Here is a 21582-nt window from a genome sequence, read left to right as displayed (position 1 = left end):
TCGGAAAACTGAACTTCTTAAGCCTTTGTGTATCTGCCTACTCTCATTGAGATTTGAGACGGTTTAATACATACGGTGTCTGGCATGTAGAAGGGACTTCATCGGTGTTGAATGAAGAAGTGGCATTTTAAAATTCACATTAAAAAAAAGTTTTTTAAAAAAAATATGCCAATCTACAATGTCACTTCCCCTCCAAGCTTGACTTCTACCTGTACTTTCTGATATGGTTTGGTCATGTCCCCACCTAAGTCTCATCTTGAATTGTAATCCCCATAATCCCCACATGTTGAGGGAGAGACTCAGTGGGTGGTAATTGGATCATGGGGGCAGTTTCCTCCGTGCTATTCTTGTGATAGTCAGTTCTCCTGAGATCTGATGGTTTTATATGTGTTTGACAGTTGCTCCTTTTTACACACACTCTGTGGCCTGCTGCCATGTAAGAAGTGACGGCTTCCCCTTCTGCTATGATTGTAAGTTTCCTGAGGCCTCCACAGCCATGTGGAATGTGTCAATTAAACTTCTTTCCTTTATAAATTACCCAACCTCAGGTATTTCTTTATAGCAGTGTCAACATGAAACAATCCACTTTCTGATAATCACACTTGAGGAATTGGGGAATTCATACTACCTGGGATTAAATAATGGCCCCAGCCTGAGAGTCATGTAACATTGGGGAGATAACTAACTTACCTTCTCCATCTCAATGTCTTCTCTAAAATCTGTGAGATTGTTTCTGAGGGCTAAATGAGCATAGCCCACTTGGAACACTGTCAGGCACATACTGCCTGCCAGATGTCGAGTATTCATCTTTATTGAGTTAGGACTGTGGTACCCCACTTGATGGCTCTTGATTTTGTATAACAAAATCATACTTAGAGCTTTGTTAGTAAAAGAAAATCTGAAAGTCCCTACGTGGAAGGAAGAAACGGTGGGGCGGGGGGAAGGGAGTTGGTAAGTTTCAGCATTTCAGAAGGTTTCTATTTTATGGAGAAGGAGGTGGAGGCAGGATAGGTCCCAAGGTGTCATTCAAGACACACAGCCATAACTCTTTAGTGAGAGTAGAGCTAGGGCCCCAGGTATTGCTGTGATCAAGTTGCAGACAAAAACTACCACTCTTTGGAAGACAGGAGAGGAGTATTTCGTTACAAACGCAGTGAACAATTCAGTTGTATCTACATTCAGTTAGCAAATAAAAGTTGTTCAACTTGGTTGCTAATGGGACCCACTCTACTAACTGAGACTTTGTATAGAACTCATAGGGTAAGATGGCTTCCAGTAATGAACCACCCTGTGCTTTTCTTAGGACTAAAAAGCTCAGGAAACTGGTGAGGAATGAAAACCTTAGTCCCACTGGCACTGCATGAGGAGCCAGGAGAGCAGCAGCATCATAAACCACAGGGTGGGGCAGCCCAGGCAGCGGGGGAGGGGCGGAATCCAGGGTGGGGCATTGTGAGGTATGGGGCGGGGCATTCTGAGGCCAGTGGGCCAGTGGGCTTCAGTCTGTAGGTGACTGCAGAAGGAGGAGGAGCTCCTTTTGTACTGTCTTGAGGCAGTTGTTGTGTCTCCCAGCGCTCGTTGGGTTGACAACCTATTAAATAAGTCGGCTGTTCTTCACTCTCCCAAGCAAGTCAACTCAAGGGAGGCGGCAGGGTGCGGGCCTTGGCCCGAGCCCCGGCTGGGGCTGGGGCTGGGGCTGAGCTGTGGGGTGGGCAGGCGAGCAGCGGCGATACCATCTCTGCCAAGTGCAGCATAACTTCAGCCTAGGGCAGCGGGAGTGCGTGGCCAACACCGTGAGCAGAGGCACAGGTGGCGGCAGACAGTCCAATGGGGTGCATACTGACCTGTTGCGTGTGCCCCAAGGTCAGCCCTGAGTTGGAACAGCATGAGGGGTCAGGGTGTCCCTCTCAATCTGAGGTCTGTGAGGCATCAGCTGAGGACACAATAGCAGCAGCGCCCATGGCTGCTGTTGAAGAGCCTGCTGAATTGATTGTTGAAGCTGATGAGCGCCTTCATGTGAACCACATCCGTGACCAAGAGATGCCTGAAGGTAAGGAGGTGACGGTGCCATCTGCCCTGGCCACACCTCTGGCTGCTGCTGTCCCCAAAGTTCCCTGGGGGACATCCCAACCTCAGGCTCCTTTTTGCCTGTAACCAGCTTTCCCAGGGCTGGCCAGGAGCAAAGGCTGGCTCTGTCTTGCATTCCCATTCCCACTGCTTAGTCTTCCTCCACGGAGTCCAGTTAATTTCTTTTCTCCTCCCCTCCCAAACACCCAGTTCATTGTCATATCTCATTCTCTCAGGCTGGCATAGGACCTTTTATTTATGGCTCGTCTTTTCTGTAGCTCTATTTATTATTCTGTGGGACTTTGTTGAAGCTTCTTTGGAATATTCTCTTCCCTTTTTCAGTAAAAACTCAAATATTCCAACTTGCCAGTATCCATCCCATTCTTTCCTTGTACCTATCCAGATGGTACCTAAGTGAAGGAACCAGCTCAATCTCAGGACAATTCATACTGAAATATTTGGGGATTTCTTATTTAAAATCAGAATGAAGGTTGCCATGGGAGAGATGATAGGGTATTCTCAATGGGTTGCTTTAAGTCACCTTAATCGGCGCTGTTTCTTCTAACTGTAATTTGAACACAAAAGGAAAGAAAATAGAAGGTGCTTAAAATAATTGTGAAAGGTATGAAATGTCATGGCCAGGGTTACAGAAAAATGGGTATTTTCCCCCCCAAAGTACGTTACCCATGAAACTCTGATTACTTTAAGATTCTTAATTTAACACAAAATGTGTCTCTATATTTATTCTGGTGACTTAACAGACTTTATTTACCTTGTTGTTCTAAAAGAGAGGTAGGGGATGGTTCGTGGTCAAAACTTTCAAAAGACATGAAATGTAAAGGTAGACTTTTAATGTGTAAGATAAAGATTGAAGGTTAAAATGCCAGACCTTGCCTGTGTAAGAGTGTCTGTTGCCATGGCTTCCCCTTTGTCCTTCCCTCTCCTGACAATAGCATATTGTTCAAAGATAAGAAACCAAAGCTTAAGAAGCTGGAAGCCATCATCCTCAGCAAACTAACACAGGAACAAAAAGCAAACACCACATGTTCTCTCTCATAAGTAGGAGTTGAACAATGAGATCACATGGATACAGGGAGGGGAACATCACACTCTGGGGCCCTTCAGGGGCCAGGGGGTAAGGGAACAGAGAGCATTAGGACAAATACCTAATGCATGTGGGAATTGAAATCTCGATGATGCGTTTATAGGTGCAGCAAACCACCATGGCACATGTGTAGGTATGTAACAGACCTGCACGTTCTGCACATGTTTCTCAGAACTTAAAGTTAAAAAACAAAAAAAAACAAAAAAATTTTACTTGGGCTCTTAGTTTTTTTCGGAGGTAGGATAATTAAGACTCATGATGAGTGTGACTTTGTAACTTGGAGGACTATACTCACTTTTCAAGATGTTTAAGAATTTAGAATAAACATGTGAGTTGATTATATTTTTATACACAAAATATGTAAGTACTTGTGTAAACTTATACTCTGGTTGCTGGTGTAAGGAAAGCCTGTGCGTGATTTTACACACCAGTTCATAGACTAGTAGTGTTGGATGAGAGCCCAAAAAAGGCTCTTTATTGTCATTCTTTAGGATTACAACACAGTTTATGTATGTCTCATTTGTCCCTTTCCAATCCAAAGGCCTGTGTATGTTCTCCCTATATATTGCTAATGAAGAAATGAAGACTTAGAGATCTTACACGACTGTGGAAGATAGCTACTCAATGGAACTAAGGTTCTGTGTCCTCAGAGTGACATGGAAGTGACAGATATGCTAAATTTACTTTTTTTTAAAATGTTTGAGCTCCAGACTAAATAATATATTTTGCCTATAAAATAGACCTGTCTTTAAACTGTACTGCCATCTTGTTTTTTCTATGTAGTTGATTTTACACAACTCAAAGGAAACATTTACCTCTTTATTTATTTATTTATTTATTTAGGAGGGTCTCACTATGTTACTCACGCTGGCCTCAAATCCCTGACCTAGCCTTAAGGGATTTTCCCATCTCAGCCCTACAGACATGGGCCATCGTGCCTGGCTCCATCTTATGTCTACACATTCATTTCAGTGGATAAGAGTAAAGGTAGAGGTAGTGAAATGGCCTAAATACAGCAGTCGAAGAAATGAGTTGATAAACTGTTAAAAGTGATCACATCTTTTTTCTTTTCTCCCTCTATAGGTATGGATTTGGAGTCCACCCCTTCTGACAATCCAGAGACAAGCACAATATTCCTGAGAAAATCTCGAACAGATGGTGAGACACCATGTTTTTTCCACCAAGAAAAAGAGTGAAAACTCTTCTTCTTTGATCAAATGTATTGTAGAAAGTATTTAGAAAAACTCATATTGGTTTAAATTTTTCAATTTTTCACATATTCAGTTGTCTTATTTTACCATGTGATATACTTTAATTGTTATTGTGTTAGTGAAAACATGTAAACTTTTTATTTGTACAGTTTACCCTCTTTTGATCAACACAATTTGTCATGTGATGGAGGAGTTGTAAATTTATCTTTATTTAATAATTCTTTGTCCCTTTTCCCTTGCTCCAGAGAGTACATTTTAAAGTTGACTGATAGAACTTAGGCTTCACCTTGGTTTCCATTTAAACAAATTAAAAAAAGAAAAATAGTTGTTCATCAACAAGGATTGAATCTGTGATTCTGGCCTCCTCTTCCACAGTCCTCCGACCACATGCATTTATCACATCCAAGTTTATGCTAATCAAAACTTCTATTAACCTTTTAATTTGATGTAATGTAAATTTAAACATGCCCTACTCCTGCTTATTTTCCTCAGTGTTATGTGAAATCCTTGTTTGTTTGCTAAAAAGCCATACACAGCCAGGTTTTCCTGTTGATTGAAGCAGCAAGAATGCAAGTGAGGATCTATAATCATATGTGAAGTGATGCAGCACAGTAAAATATGGGAGTTTGTAACCTTTGTTTCTTGTAGTTTGAGTAGACTTTGCCTGTCTTGAGTCAGTTATTTCTGTCTAGAATTTGTGTTCCTTTATGCATTACTATAAAGAGATACCTAAGGCTGAGTCTTTTATAACAAAAAGAGGTTTAATTGGCTTATAGATCTTCAGGCTGTACAAGCATGGCTTCAGCATTTGCTTCTGGTAGGGGCCTCCGCAAGCTTACCATCATGATGGAAGGCAAAGGGGAAGCAGGTGGTTCCACACTTGTGAGAGGGTGGGGCGGGGGTAGAGGGAAGGTGCCACGCTCTTTTCAACTACCAGAATGAGAATTTGCTTATTACCATGGGGATGGCACCAAGCCATTCATAAGGAATCCACCGTGACCCAAATGCCTCCCACTAGGCCTTGTCTCCAACATTCAGGATCACGTTTTAACATGAGATTTGGAGGGGGAAATATCCAAACCTTATCAGAATTGTTTTCCCAGTTCCTTCCAGAGCCATGGGCTTCTCACACGTAGAGAGCATGGAAGGAGTTAAAAAAAAAAAAAAAGTCACTCTGTGTCCCTCACTCTTCAGTGATAGCAATGTTTGCCTGCAAGGCCCTTTTAACTTTAAAAGTGGAGGCAGTGTAGGAAACAAAGCATGGCCTAGGTCACTCTTGGAGCTTTTGTTATTCTGACCTTTTTTTAGGAAAAATAAAAAGACTTTTTGTGCTGCGGACACCACGTTCAATGAAGTTTATATACTCATTTTAAAATCTAAACTTAAAAAGGTTACTTTCCTGTTGTGTAAAGACTCTTTTTTTGGTTTGTTTTGTTTTTAGTGACATATTAGTAGGTGACCACTAAGTGTGGTTCGAAATGCTTACTGGGATTCTGGTGCATCTAGAGATAGGTGCCTGGCCAGGAAGTAGTTCTTAGAGCTGTTAGCTCTGAAATTCTGGTAAAAAAGTAAGCTATGTGTAAATGCAGAATGAGAAAATGCTAATGGATCATGGCTCATATATGCAACAGTTAAACTTTTTTATTAGCTAATTTTTTCATCTGGCCTCATTTTTTTGCCCTTTCCTTTTGTATACAAGGTTTCTTTCATTTGTATATAATAGAAACAAAAAGTAAACTAGTCCAAAAAGTAAAACAAAGTTTTTATATTTTGCTTTATGAGATGTATCATGCCAGCTAATTTAAATATAAATTGATGAAATAATTTTTTAAAATTGAATTTGTTCCCATTTTATTTAGGAGTAATCAGTAAGACGTTAACAACTAGTTTTATTTTACGGTATTTGTATTAGAAGTGACCAGTTTGTTTGTTCTTTTTTCTTTCTTAGTAGAAGAAATAAGAAAAGGCAACTATACAAACCATGTAAGTAAACAGTCAAAAAGTTAAAAAACTGATAGTTTGACATAAAAGTATGTCTCTCTTAATTACTTTAAATTATAATGAGGACCCCATGCTGATAGTATGGACTTCTTTTTGTGGCTTTTCTAAATCTGTTAGATTTTCCTAAGTATCAAATGTATTCAGAAAAGTCTTGAGCTTAGTGTGTCCACCTTTTAAGAATGTCTGACATTTAAGTTAAATTTCAATAGTCTGATTGTGGTATAAAGATCTGCCTTAAATATTGAGTCATATTTTTAATTTAGCTAAGTTAATTGTCAGCACTGTCTTTTAGTTAATTGTAAGCACTGTGTATTGACTTTCTGCCATAGCAGGTGCAAGCATAGCTTCCTCACTACACCATGACCTTATTTTTCTCCCTCTGTTTCTTCCAATTGTAGCACACTTTTTCATTAAATCTAATATTTACATGATTATGACTATGCAAATATTATTCAGTGCTAAGTCATACGGTGTTTTCATTGTGCCTCTGCATTACATATTCCTTCATTTTTTCTCTGAACCAGTTCTGAAATCTGAGCACTTCTGCACTTCTTCTGGATCATGTCTTTCTTCGTAGCCTGTGTTACTTTACCCAGCCAAATGCAGTAAGTAGCCCCTGGCTGGTCTGTTTGCTTTCAAAACCATTGTTTTTTAGCATGAAACTAATTTTCTGACTATTTGTTTGCCTGTTTTCTAACAGCCATTTCCCCCATCAAGTGTTGTAGCATCTATCATGTGCCTCTCCAACTATTTTCCATCTGCTAAAACGTCTCTGTTCCATTTTTCTTTGTTGTGGAGGTGGGGTGACAACTTACTTTGGCCTTTTGTCATCCTAATTCAATATAGAGTGACTTTCCCTAGATATGCTCGATGTTTGCTTTTCTGATTCTTTTTGTGCTATCTCCTTAAAGTCTTTTGGGATCCTCCCATAACTGCTGTCTTGTGTGGGATCACCTGTGTCCTAGATTCTGTGTTTCCTTCTGTCCTGTTATCCTGGGTGGAGATGTTTAGAGATCTGCCCAGACTTAAAATCCCTCTTTTTTGATAGAGAGTAAACCTCTAGGTTGAATCTAAATTTTATGATTCTGAAGATACTCTACAATGTGCTCGCTTCACACTGTTGTTCTTACAGTGTTGCCATCGTGTGATACATTGTTTGTAATTGGCTTTTATATATCTGTAGAACCTTTTTTAGGAGCTTCTGTCTCTCTGAGATTCTGAAACATTGTAACAACAGCTTAGTGGGACTCTTTTCATTTTATTGAGGCTACTAAGTCTGCAGACTATCTGTGCTTGATAATTTGTTTCACTTTCTCTGTTACTTTATTTCTGATAGTCTTGTTATTCATACACTAGGCTGCTTAGACCAGTATACCTGCATTGGTTTTTAATTTTTCCCCTTCTGTTTTTCAGTTTCCCTTATTATTATAGATGGAGTTTTTTTCATGAATGCCCAAAGTCTTAGAAATATTTAAGTTAGTTAAGATTTATTTATTTTTAGCCTGGTCAACATAGCAAGACCTCATCTCTACAAAAAGGTGAAATAACAAATTAGCCAGGTATGGTGGCATGTGCCTTCAGTTTTGCCTACTCAGGAGGCTAAGGTAGAGGATTGCTCCAGCTCAGGAGATTGAGGCTGCAGTTAACTATCATTGCACCACTGCCCTCCAGCCTGGGCAACAAAGTGAGACCCTGACTCAGAAAAAGGAAAAATGTTATTCTTAAAAAACATATCTAAAATTTGTCCTGCCAAAAAGGAGAGAGAAAAACATAAACTTTAGTTTTCATTTTATTTTATGTTTGCTGGCAAAAATGCTGTCGTTGATTTATTTATATATTTTTATTCTATAGGTTTTGGGGGGAACAGGTGGTTATATGAATAAATTCTTTAGTGGTGATTTGTGACATTTTGATGTACCCATCACTTGAGCAGCATCCACTGAAGCCAATTTGTAGTCTTTTATCCCTCATTCCACTGCCATTCTTTCCACTGTGTCCCGAGAGTCCATTGTATCATTCTTATGCCTTTGCATCTTCATAGCTTAGCTCCCAGGTATGAATGAAAACATACAATGTTTAGTTTCCCATTCCTGAGTTGCTTCACTTAGAATAATGTCTCCAATTCCATCCAGGTTGCTGGGAATGCCCCTAATTTATTCCTTATTATGGCTGAGTGGTGTTCTATGATATATACATATATATGTGTGTGTATATATATATATGTGTGTGTATATATATACACACACACATTATACGTAGACATATGACAGTTTCTTTATCCACTCATTGATTGATGGGCATTTGGGCTGCTTCCATATTTTTATCATTGCAAATTGTATTGCTGCAAACATACATGTGCAAGTATTGTTTTTGTATAATGCCTTTTTTTCCTCTGGGTAGATATCCAGTAGCAGGATTGCGGGATTGCATGGTGTTTCTACTTTTAATTGTTTAAGGAATCTCCACACTGCTTTCCATCGTGGTTGTACTAGTTTCCATTGTTACCAGCAGTGTAGAGAAGTGTTTTCTTTTCACTGCATCCACACCAACATCTATTATTTTTGTATTTTTTGGTTATGGCCATTCTTGCAGGAGTAAGGTAGTATGGCATTGTGGTTTTGATTTTCATTTTCCTGATCATTCATGATGTTGAGCATGTTTTCATATGTTGGTTGGCCATTGGTATATCTTCTTTTGAGAATTGTCTGTTTATGTCCTTCGCCTACTTTTTGATGGGATTTTTTTTTTCTCTTGTCCATTTGTTTGATTTTTTTGTAGATTCTGTGTATTAGTCCTTCATCAGATGTAGAGGTTGTGAAGATTTTCTCCCATTCTGTGGTTGTCTGTTTGCTCTGCTGATTGTTCCTTTTCCTGTACAGAAGCTTTTTCGTTAAGTCTCACGTGCTTAATCTTTGTTTTTGTTGCATTTGCTTTTGGGTTCTTGGCTATGAAGTCTTTGCCTGAGCCAGTGTCTAGAAGGGTTTATCAAATGGTATCTTCTAGAATTTTTATGGTTTCTGGTTGTAGATTTATATCCTTGATCCATCTTGAGTTGATCTTTGTATAGGTGAGCGTTGAGGATCCAGTTTCATTTTCCTGCATGTAGCTTGCCAATTATTCCAGGCATTAAACCGTATATGGTTTAATTTCTTCACATTATGTTTTAGTTGGCTATAGGTATTTGGGTCTATTTCTGGGTTCTCTATTCTGTTCCATTGGTGTATTTGCCTATTTTTATACCAGTACCATGCTGTTTTGGTGACTGTGGCCTTATAGTATAATTTGAAGTCAGGTAAAGTGATGGCTCTAGATTTGTTGGCTTTGCTTAGTATTGTTTTGACTAAGTAGGGTCTTGGTTTGTTGCATATGAATTTTAGGGTTCTTTTTTTTTTTTTAGTTCTGTGAAAAATGATAATGGCATATTGTTAGGAATTACATTGAATTTATAGATTGCTTTTGGCAGTGTGGTCATTTTTACAATATTTATTTAAGCCATTCATGAGTGTGGGATGTCTTTCTATTTGTTTGTGTTATCCATGATTTCATTCAGCTATGTTTTATAGTTCCCATTGGCATATCAGAAAGATAATCCACCATGTTTAAGTAGGTTTCATACCAGGGATACAGGGATGGTTTAACATATGGAAGTCAATAAATATGATATATCACAGAAAGAGAATTGAAAGCAAAAATCACATGATCATCTCAATAGACGAAGAAAAAGCATTTGACAAAATCCTTTTATGATTAAAATGTTTAAAAAGCATTTGACAGCATCCTTTTATGATTAAAACCCTCAGCAAAACTGACATACAAGGGACATACCTCAATGTAATAAAAGTCATTTATGACAGACCCACAGCCAACATAATACTGAATGGCGAAAAGTGGAAATCATTACCCCTGAAAACTGGAACAAGGCAAGGATGCCCCAGTCTCACTACTTTTATTCAGCATAGTAGTGGAAGACCTAGCCAGAGTAATCACACAAGAGAAAGAAATAAAGGGCATCCAGATCAGTAAATAGGAAGTCAGACTGTCACTGTTTGCTGATAATATGAACGTATACCTAGAAAACCCTAAAGACTCCTCCAAAAAGCTCCTAGAACTGATAAATGAATTCAGCAAGGTTTCAAGATACAAAATTAATGTACACAGATCAGTAGGTCTGTTACACCCCAACAGCTACCAAGCTGAGAATCAAACTAAGAACCTCAACCCCTTTTACAATAGCTGAAAAATAAAGTAAAATACTTAAAAGTACACCTAAGCAAGGAGGTGAAAGATCTCTACAAGGAAAACAATTTTAGTGTTTTTAATGGGTTAAAATGAGAGGCAGCAGGTACAATGGAAGAAGTCAGTGGGTGGGCCCTGGTATCCAAGGGGAACTGGACCTTTGATGGTAAGGCTTTAGTTTTGACTTGTTAAATTACTAGGTATGATTATTTTCTAGTTTTTGTTATTATACCTTAAAACCACTAAGTAAGCCCTTCCATTTCTTGTTAAAGATCATAGCATTTCATACTCTGATTTATGCTGACTGAAGTTAGATGATTTGTTTCTATTTTGTGACACCTTAAATAATACCTACAAAGAGTGATCTGTTAGTAGTGTTTTTGTTTTAATTAAATGTAGTAGGATGTTGAGTCCAAATGATGACTCAGTTAGTTTGTCAAACACTTGTTGAAGTTTTTGATGTATTCAGAATTCTATGCTCAGCAGCTGGATGTAGGAACAGTTAGGGCCCGCTGTTACTTTTATGGAGAGGCATACTTTCTCATGAGAATACTTAGTCTCTTGTAACCAGTGGTGAATCTGACTCATTAGTGTACCAAAGAAACATGTTTTGGTGTGGCTGCTGGCAAACAGATCCAAGAGGGTAGATGTAGTCAAAGTTGCTGAAACAAGGAAAGAGAAAAGTGGTATTCTATGCAGAGAGTAGGGTATAGCAGGAAAATGCCTAGGGTGCAGCTCAAATGATTTATAGAATGAAATTAAGTTTTGAAATTAATGGCAAGTATTGTCGAAGAGTCTCATTTGAGTCATGTCATGGCTGTCTTATTTAAACTTGAAGGGAAAGTTAAATTTTTTAAGTTGTCATCTGTTTTCAGGGTGTGAGAGAATATTAAATTGTTACTAATTTTATCCTCCACATAAGAAAACAGGACTAGAGAAACCTATGGCTTCCTCACTTGTTGGTGGTCTAGCAACACTGGCACACAGAGTCTCTGAATCTGAAACTTGTTTTGTCACCGGAAATAATACATTTAGGATTAGTAATTTAGTAAATGTATTAGTCTCTTATTCACTGCAATAAAATGTTCTTCTACGATATTATTTAATACGTTACATTTTACTGTAGTAAATAAATAATAGAAATAGAAATTCTCAGATCTTATTTTAAACTTTTCTCATTATTTATAAAGGGAATTCATAAAATCCTTGTTGGGTTTGATGACAGGTACCTTATTTAGGGCAGCATTTTATAACCTGTATCTCAAACATCATCTCTGGAAGTTAAGAGCCTCCGATGAGTTCTCTATAGAGTGCACAAGATGCCACACTCAGGCAGTTCACAGAGTGTAAGAAATATCCTAGTGCTTTGTCATTTGGCATTTTAACCGATAAAAAAATACACCTTGATAAGTTTAACTTACACTTTCTTTCCTTCCCCTTCAGGTATCTACTGGGCTGTATAGTTCACGTTCGACAGTTTTCCTTGACGACAGCACAGCCAGTCAATGTCATCTTAAAACGACACTAAAGCTGTGAGTACAACCATAGTGTCAAGGGACAGATTCCTTTATTCTAAAATTAATTATTTCAGCCATTTGGTTGTCCTCTTCAGCAGTCATTTAAGAAAGTGAAGTCAACTATATATCGATATACAGATTCTAAATATGAAGTATCAATTTCTCTTTTAAGAAATCTTAGATGTCATGGTAGAAGGAAAAATCAGTTAGCAAATAAGCAGTCCCAGAAAAGTATAGCCGTTTTTTTGGTGCCTTTATGCCTTAAGACAATGTTGACTGCAATGAAAAGGACCCTTTATTGGATTTTTTGTGTGTGAAAAATTAGTTTTTCAATGCATTGCAATGTGTACTACTTTGGACATTAGTCTTGGAAGAAGGAGCAGCTTTTTTTCTTCTGGCATCACAGTGTATCAGCAAATGCAAAAGAATGAGAATCATAGCAGTCTCTCAGTCTGTTCTTTTGCATTTGCTGAGGAGTGTTTTACTTCCAATTATGTGGTCCGTTTTAGAATAAGTGCTATGTGAAAAAATAGAAAAAAAGAAACTCAAAACCGTACAACTACACAGAAACTGAATTACCTGGTTCCTGAATGACTGCTTGGTAAATAACGAAATTAAGGCGGAAATAAGTAAGTTCTTTGAAACCAATGAAAACAAAGACATAATGTACCAGAATCTCTGGGACACAGCTAAAGCAGTGTTTAGAGGGAAAGTTGTAGCACTAAATGCCCAGATCAGAAAGTGGGAAAGATCTAAAATCGACACCCTAAGATTACCATTAAAACAACTAGAGATGCAAGAGCAAACAAATTCAAAAGCTAGCAGAGGGCAAGAAACAACTAAGATCGGAGCAGAACTGAAGGAGGTGGAGACACGAAAATCCTTCAAAAAATCAGTGAATCCAGGAACTAGTTTTTGGAAAAGATTAACAAAATAGACCACTAGCCAGACTGATAAAGGAGAAAAAAGAGAAGAATCAAATAGACACACTAAAATATGCTAAAGGGGATGTCGCCACTGATCCCACAGAAATGCAGACTATGATCAGAGAATACTATAAACACCTCTACGCAAATGAACTTGAAAATCTAGCAGAAACGGATAGATTTTTAGACACATACATTCTCCTAAAAATAAACCAGGAAAAAGTCGAATCCCTGAATAGACCAGTAACAAGTTCTGAAATTGAGGCAGTAATTAATAGTCACCCAAAAAGCCCAGGAACAGATGGATTCACAGCTGAAAAATAGGGATGGCTGTGAGGCTTCTTTATGTGAAGAAAAGCATCCCAGAAGATTCTGATTTTCACCCCGACTCCATTATTCCAAACTTTGCTGCACATTGAAATTACCTGGGAAACTTAACAACAACTTTGATGCCCAAAGTCATCCCCAATGCTAATTTAAATTAAAATGTTTTATGTAGAAACTGAGGCAGTTGTTAAAGCTCCTCAGGTGATTTTAATGTGCAGCAAAGTCTGAGAGCCGCTGCTTAATTTGAGTTTAGGACAAGAAACTGCTCCTATTTGGTAGGACCCTGGGCAAGTCAGTTTTAAGGTTTGTTTTCCTGATCTGTAAAATGAGTATTGGATTAAATGTGATTACACAGTCCCATATTTCTTGGTCGTTTCCAGCATATAACTTCAAATTCTGTGATTTTAAAATGATTTCAGAGATGAAAACTACTTGAAGGACTATAGACATATCCATCTTAAGTGCTAATGTTACAGGCGTTTTAAAAAGTGCTAATATTGTATAGGCCTATTACTAAAATTGAGATTTGCCTTCCCTCAGTGATTTTGAGCCTCATTCTAGATGCTGAGGGCAAATGAAAGCACATAACTTACATAAGAGAACCTCTTGCTTTCTGTAGAACCTCTTGTTTTCTGATACACAGCATCAGTGGGTAACTTAGGAATACAGTTACATATATCTGAAGAGCTGTATCTGTTCACAAGTATTTCAGTTAAACTAATTGAAGGTACCTGCCATTCATATTACACTGTGTCATGTTACACTGCCTTGTTAGCACTGCTTATTTTAGGATCACTGTACTTATCATTGATTTCCTGTGTGCTAATATTTACTAATATATCTTTTAATAATTATGCAAAAGTGATTTCAGATAATTTTATTTGTTACAAGTCACTTTCATTATATATTTTTAGGGAAATAATACAAATTGGGTGGGTAGGAGATAGTAAACTAAACTAAAATGCAGGGCCTAACATCTTTTTTTTGAAACAGAGTCTCACCCAGGCTGGAGTGCAATGTCATGATCTCAGCTCACTGCAACCTCCACCTCCTGGGTTCAAGCAATTCTCCTGCCTCAGCCTCCTGAGTAGCTGATATTACAGGCACCCACCACCATGCCCGGCTAATTTTTTTGTATTTTTAGTAGAGACAGTTTCACTATGTTGGCCAGGCTGGTCTCGAACTCGTGACCTCATGACCTGCCCACCTTGGCCTCGCAAAGTGCTAGGATTACAGGCATGAGCCACCTCACCCATCCCGGGCCTAACATCTTAAAAGAGAAACCACTACTGTATGGGTTAAATTTAAACATATGGGCATATAGACATAAATTGCACGAGGCTGAATGCGGTGGCTCACGCCTGTAATCCCAGCACTTTGGGACGCTGAGGCAGGTGGATCACTTGAGGCCAGTAGTTTGAGACCAACCTGACCGTCATGGCAAAATCCCTTCCCTACTAAAAATACAAAAGTTAGCTGGGCATAGTGGTGCAAACCTGTAGTTCCAGCTACTTGGGAGGCTGAGGCATGAGAATTGCCTGTACCCAGGAGGGGGAGGTTGTGGTGAGCCAAGATTGCGCCACTGCGCTCCAGTCTGGGCAACAGAGAAAGACTCTGAGTCAAAAAATAAATAAATACATAAAATAAAGTGCATGGGACAAAAGGTTTTGTAGGTAGAAGGGCATATAACAGGGAAATATGTTGTTATTTATATATTAGAATCATCAACAGAAACATGTCTTCTAAGAGCATACTGCCTTGCATTTTGCTAAAAGCTAAGAAACGAAAGCAAGAAAGTGCCCTTATGGTACTGTTCTGAACTGGAAGATTTTAATTTCAGGGCCACTAGGAGAGTTTCCTCTGTACCCTTTTTAAAAAATGTCTTCAGGCCTAACAAATGATAACATCTATTGTGACGAATGTTTTTTCTTCCACAGTGTGACCTTAGCGATACATTATCATATCAAGCGAAGGTGAGCTTTTAAAAATCCTGTCTTGTTATTCTGGCTAATTACTTTGCAAGCTGTCAAGCTCAGCGTTAGGTCACAGCTCTAGATATCATAAGCTATATTGTGCCTACTAAAATATTGAAGCAAATTGTTTGTGTTTCTTTGACCCTTAAGCCTCTTTTGATTCTTAAATGACAGAGAGTCCTGAGTATGTTTTTATATTGATTATATTGGTATTCGCTGTGACAGAAATATAAAATTGAGATTTTTTTCAAAATCTGTTTTTAGTTTAGATTTCATAGCTTTACCACTGTTGATATCATGAGCTAGATAATGCTTTGTCCTGAGGACCGTCCTGTGCATTGCAGAAAGTTTAGTAGCATTGATGACCTTTACCAGTAGTAATCCATGACCCAGCTTGTGACAGCAAAAAATATTCCTGAGAACAATACTGTTAACATAAATCTTTTAATGAAGCAGTAACTCTTCTACAACAAAATCTTCAGTAAAAGTGTGTCATGTATTTATATTATTGAAAATCTCTAATGTTGGGCTTAACAGAAGATAGCTGGATTTTCTAGCTCACTTTTTTGCAAATTGCTTTAAAAAAGCAGTAAGATAACGTAGTCTTATGCAAATATGTAGTTGGTAAAAGTGTATTTTTAAAGCTTTCAGACAGCTGTGGGTATTCTTTAATACAAAATCAAAACTTCACAAGTGCTAGTTTCTTAAATTACAGTGGCATTTTACACATTAATTTATTCCATCAGCACTCATCGATCTTTCTTAAACAGTAAATGGATCTTTCCACCCATACTTGCATTTATAATAGTATGCATTAATTATTTGGAAAATACTGGTTTATGTTTTATTGTATCAAAAAATCACTTTTTTAGTTTAACCACCAATCTTATTTTAAAACATTTTAAAATACTGAGAGGCTGTCAATATTTTATATTATAGTAGAAGGAACAAGTTTTTCAAAGTCCTCAGGAAAGCTTAAATTTTATCACTGGGAACAAATACTTTCCTTGTGACATGAGTGACACATTTCCTCGTGAATGAGAGCACCCTCACTTCATTTATTTTTGAGAATGATAGTTGTACTTTTTTTTAGACCTAGTGTCACTCTGTCACTCGGCTGGAATGGATTGGCATGATCTCAGCTCAAGGAGTCCTCTCACCTCAGGCTCCTGAGTAGCTGGGACCACAGGTGTGTGGCACCACACCTGGCTATTTTGTGTGTGTGTGTGACTTTGGTAGAGACAGGGTTTTGCCATGTTGCCCAGGCTGGTCTTGAACTCCTGAAGGAGTTTAGCTGCAGTGCTAACCTCCCAAACTGCTGGGATTTTACAGGCATGAGCCACTGCACTGACCCAGTTGTACTTTCAAATAAAACTGATGTTCTATGAAAAAAGTGATTGTTCAGTTCACAGTTAAATCTTTTTTTTTTTTTAACAACCATACTGCAGTCAACAGAAGTGCTTCTTGTTAACTTTCCACTTATTCAGAATACTAAAGAGAAATGTCAAGATTTAATAACACCATTTTTACTGCTTCATTAAAGACATTCTTAAGTAACTCAGGCTGTCTTTTTTAAATGTAAGGGACAGTAAAGAATAGAATGCCTACTGGTGTAATTTTGTACGACTGCCTTGATTTATGCTGAGAAACCAACAGTTTTGCCCAATTTTGCTTTTATACAATTATGGCAAGTGTCTATGAAAAAGCAGGCAATATCTTTACAATTTTAAAAAATGTTTTCATTTTTCTTTTATCAGCTTTCTCAGGTTGAATTAGTATGGTTATCAGAACAGTGTTGACCTCTTAGGCCTTCTGGAAAAGGGTTCTTGGGGATCCCCAGAGGTCCATGGAGCATATTTGGTGAACCACTGGTTTATCACACAGGCACAATGTATTAAGTTTTACGAAGTTTAAAGTTCATCAAAGACTGGATTCCTTTAAAATAAAAAGGAAGATGAGTTTTTAATTCAAACTACTGAAAATAAATAAATACATCATGAGAGTGTACTAAAGAGAACTAAAGAGAAAGGAAGCTAGCAATCTGAATCACATTGACATTTATTAAAGTTCTAAGGAGTTTATTGCCACCACCACTGCTTTGTAAAATGTTCTCGTGTTTCAGTGTGTGGTTAGAAGAGTGAAAATATGTTTGGTTTATTGCCATTGCCTGTTAGGGAGGGTCCGTTCTTATAGGCAGTTCTGACTGGTTATCATATAAAAGACTTTCCGGTACAGGACATGATGTGCTGAGTAAGAAGAGGTCAGGAAAACCTCTGCAGGTCAGGATCCAGGAGAATAATTTGTAAAAACTGTTTGCTTTGGTGCAGTAAACACCAAAGCACATAGGAGGCATTCTTTTACAAAACAGATATTATACTAAGATACTAACAATTTTTGAAGTAATGCACATTCTTATTTTATAGAGATGCCGATAGATCTTTGGACATATTTGATGAAGCGTTACATCCATTTACAGTAAGTGTCACCTTTTTTTTTTTTTTTTGAGACGGAGTTTTGCTCTTGTCTAGGCTGGAGTGCAACGGTGCCATCTTGGCTTACTGCAGCCTCCGCCTCCCAGGTTCAAGCAATTCTCCTGCGTCAGACTCCCAAGTAGCTGGGATTACAGGTGCCGGCCACCATGCCTGGCTAATTTTGTATTTTGGGTAGAGATGGGGTTTCACCATGTTGGACAGGCTGGTTTCAAATTCCTGACCTTGGCCTCCCAAAGTGCTAGGATTACAGGCATGAGCCACTGTGCCTGGCCCAGCAAGTGTCACTTTTGTTGAGGTTGTATTTTCATCAGAGACTTTTATCGGTTTCATGCCAAAGTCAAAGGCATCTTTCTTTAAGTCTCGATCCCCATTTCATGTTACATCTAGTCATCTTATTTCAAAAGTGTTATAAAAAGAACATGCTGGAATAAGATCTGATCTGCAGCTCTGTTTAATTAGTGGGCTAGTGTGAGTAAATATACTGTCCAAGTAACACAAAATCTATCTTTTGGAAAGATAATTGTCAGTAGCATCAAGCAATGTAAGAATATGTAAATACTTTTAACAGAAGCCTTTTTATGAAGAGAGTTAAAAAAATTAAGTCTTAATCAATTTTACATGGTGTAAAAATTTAAAAATGCACTTCCTCAGGTACATAATAGCCACATGTGGCTAGTGATTATTGTATTTAACAGCATAGGCTTAGAGTCTCATGGTTACAGGAAACTATTTTCTCAAAGTTTTATTGCAGAGCAGAATGGCAGATGGTCAGTAAGACATTAAAACCTAAGAGTAGCTTACATTTGGATAGAATCATGTGGGGGAAACAGCAAAAAAGAGCAAACGTTTTCTGAGCTTAATAAGCTCATGCTATTTTTAAGTGAATGTTGGTGAGTATTAAATCATTACGGTATTTGAAGATCCTACTGCTCATATTATAAAAACTGAAAGACATCTCACCAGTCAAAATGATTGTAAGTGATACATGGGCACCAATGTGAACACTGCTGTCTTAAGAGCACTTCAGATTTTTTTTTCAATGGATACTTAGATTGCATCCTTTCTTCTTTCAGCAAGAACAGCTTCCGGAGGACTACTTGAAGTATGATCCTGAATACAAAGTGATTTTCGGATTTGTTAGAGCTCTGTCTAAAGCTCTAAGGCTAACAGCTGAATTGGCAATCGTGAGTCTGGTAAGATATTTTCTTTTTATAAAGCATCGTTAGCAATTTGTCTTGTAAACAGGGTGGTATGGTCATGTTTTTAAATAACAGTAAGTTTCTGAAATTATCTCAGAATGTTAAGAGAAACTTATGAAAGCAAATATACACATTGAGTTGAATCATCGTTTTGGCTTAGAATGTCTCAATTGCTTTTCTAATTGCAGAACAATTGCTATTAAAGACAGCAGGACGGATTTCTGATTTCTCCCCCCACACTTCAGTGCACGCATGCATACACAGTGCACACACATCCAGGGCATGTGGAGGACTTGGAATGGGGAGTGGTAACAAAACCATCCAGTTGATGGGCAGGAACAGATGCCAGTATAGGTCTAAGCTGAGTCCCAGGCTATATCCCCAGGCAGTTCTGATGCTTGCTGTGATTGCGAGCTGCTGCCCTAAATTCATTGTTCCTTGGATGATGAGTGTGTAGAATGAAACTGGACAAGCCAGGCCTGGTGGTTTCATGCCTTTAGTCCTAGCTATTTGGGAGGCTAAGTTGAGGGAATTACTTTAGTCCAGCAGTTTAAGTCCAGCCTTGTCCAAAGGATGAGACCCTGTATTTTAAGAGAAGAAAAAGTAAGGCCAGGTACAGTATCTCATGCCTATAATCCCAGCATTTTGGGAGGCCAAGTTGAAAGAATTGCTCGACTGTGGGAGTTCAAGACCAGACTGGGCAGTAAAGTGAGACCCATTTCTACCCAAAAAAAAAAAAAAAAAAAAAAAAAAAAAATCAAGAAATTAGCTGGACATGGTAGCACATGCCTGTGGCCTCAGGTCCATGGTAGGCTGAAGCAGGAAGATCACTTGAGCCCAGGAGGTGGAGGCTGCAGTGACCTGTATTTATGCCACTGTACTCCAGCCTGGGCAAACAGAGTGAGACCCTGTCTCAAAAACAGATAAAGCGGACAGCAGATGGGTCAGTAAGGTCTGTTATGATTTAAGGGACAAGCCCCCAGAAGAATGGCTACTAGAGTGGGAGGAGGAAAAGCAGAAGAGGATAATAAAAGGAGAAAGAATTGAAGATAGGAGAGGCTGTGGTCACAGTGCTGAGTGCTGCCAAGCGGTGACTTAATTCGTGAACACTCACTGGATGCTGACTCTGTGCTGCTCTTCTAAGTGCTGGGGTAGAGGAGAGGACAGGTGGAACACAGTTCTTGTTTTTATGAGCTTGTGTTCTAGGTGGATTGAACTTAAGTATCTTTTTAGGTAGTATGAAACAGCAGAAAGAGAAAGCAGGATAAAGGGACACAGAGTGATTGGGGGCTATTTGAGGTAGAATGGTAAGAAGAGCCTCTCTAGAGAGCTGACCCCAACTAAATGTATGACGAGAAAGAGTGCTGACATTACAGGAAGCAGGATGACTGCCAAGACAGACAGAAACATGTTTCGTGTGTGTTTGAGGAACAAACAGCAAGGTGACCAGCATGGTCAGAGTTAAGAATGAGGGAAACAGTAGAGATGAGGTACCACGGGCAGTGCCATAGCTCACGGGGCCTTTTGGCTTGCAGGCCATAGGAAGAAGTTAAGGTTTTGCTCCAGTTTGATGGGAAACTCGTGGTAGATCTTAGGCAGGGGAGTGCCACGCTCTAAATGAAGAGGCTATGCCGGCTGCTTTGGGGACAGTAGGCCATAGCTGGGAGGCAGACTGGAGGCAGAGAAGAGCGTTAAGAAATCTCTAGGGTAGTACAGGTGAGCATTGACAGACTGTGGTTCACCATGAAACGAGGCAGACTACCAGTGAAGGTAGACGTAACAGGCATTGCACACGGATTGGAGCAGGGGAAGTGAAATGCAGGTGTTTGGCCCCAGCATCTAGGCAAATGGAAATGTATGAGGAGCTCCAGTTTGTCAGTGTGAAGGCACCAGAAATAAGAGCCTATTGGCAAAACGAACCTTGGGAGAGTCATGTCAGGGCAGGCAGCGTAGGTGAAGGCGAGTTGGAAGATGAACTGGCATGAGGTTATGGTGTTGTGCACACCAGTGAGAGGACATAGTTGGAGAGCAGTGAGGCGTGGAATGGGGACAAAGGAAACACCATTTGGGAGAAGTCTCTGGTAGAGAGGAAGAAAATCTTCAGAAAGAGGTGACTGTGGGAAGAGTATTCTGCAAAAGTGAGATGGGGTCAACTGCGCTGAGGGAAGAGTTGACATCAGTGGGAATAAAGAGTTTTTCTCAAACTCACCTAGAAGGGCTTGTGGCATGGATGAGTGTCAGCAGCTCAGCGGCTCAGCAGGAAAGGGGATGGGAAGTTGAAGCCTTGCCATGTTTCAGTGCTCTCTGAATCCTGTGCAGTTGAACCCAGGGAGGGAGATTCATTCTTGAAATACTTGAGAGCGCAGTTTGGGAGAAAGGGAGCAGAATCTTTGAAACATGTCATGTTCAATAGCCATTTGTTTTTGAAAACATACTTGAGTTTGGCAGCTCAGATCTGGCAATGTTTTCCAATTGGATAACCTGCATACAAGAAATAAACTCACCTGTTTTTAAAAAATAAATAAATAAAG

At 38.9% G+C, this 21582-nt stretch overlaps 1 protein-coding gene across 1 annotated transcript in view; it reads left to right on the top strand.

The window, feature by feature from the left end:
• LOC135278069 (uncharacterized) overlaps nucleotides 1-21582 on the top strand; it is a 186324-nt gene that overhangs the window by 86479 nt on the left and 78263 nt on the right. The window contains exons 13-18 of the mRNA XM_064384684.1: nucleotides 4253-4327; nucleotides 6332-6363; nucleotides 12061-12149; nucleotides 15325-15360; nucleotides 17784-17835; nucleotides 18926-19045. Of these exons, the coding sequence (XP_064240754.1) occupies nucleotides 4255-4327; nucleotides 6332-6363; nucleotides 12061-12149; nucleotides 15325-15360; nucleotides 17784-17835; nucleotides 18926-19045 (402 nt within the window). The 5' untranslated portion in view covers nucleotides 4253-4254. The remainder of the gene's footprint in view (nucleotides 1-4252; nucleotides 4328-6331; nucleotides 6364-12060; nucleotides 12150-15324; nucleotides 15361-17783; nucleotides 17836-18925; nucleotides 19046-21582) is intronic.

The sequence above is a fragment of the Aotus nancymaae genome, unplaced genomic scaffold (genome assembly GCF_030222135.1).
Source record: "Aotus nancymaae isolate 86718 unplaced genomic scaffold, 86718_ANA_hifiasm-v0.15.2.pri h1tg000036l, whole genome shotgun sequence".
NCBI classification, from domain to species: domain Eukaryota; kingdom Metazoa; phylum Chordata; class Mammalia; order Primates; family Aotidae; genus Aotus; species Aotus nancymaae.
The sequence above is the reverse complement of the archived record's forward strand: the minus strand, read 5'-3'. Positions and strand labels throughout refer to the sequence as shown.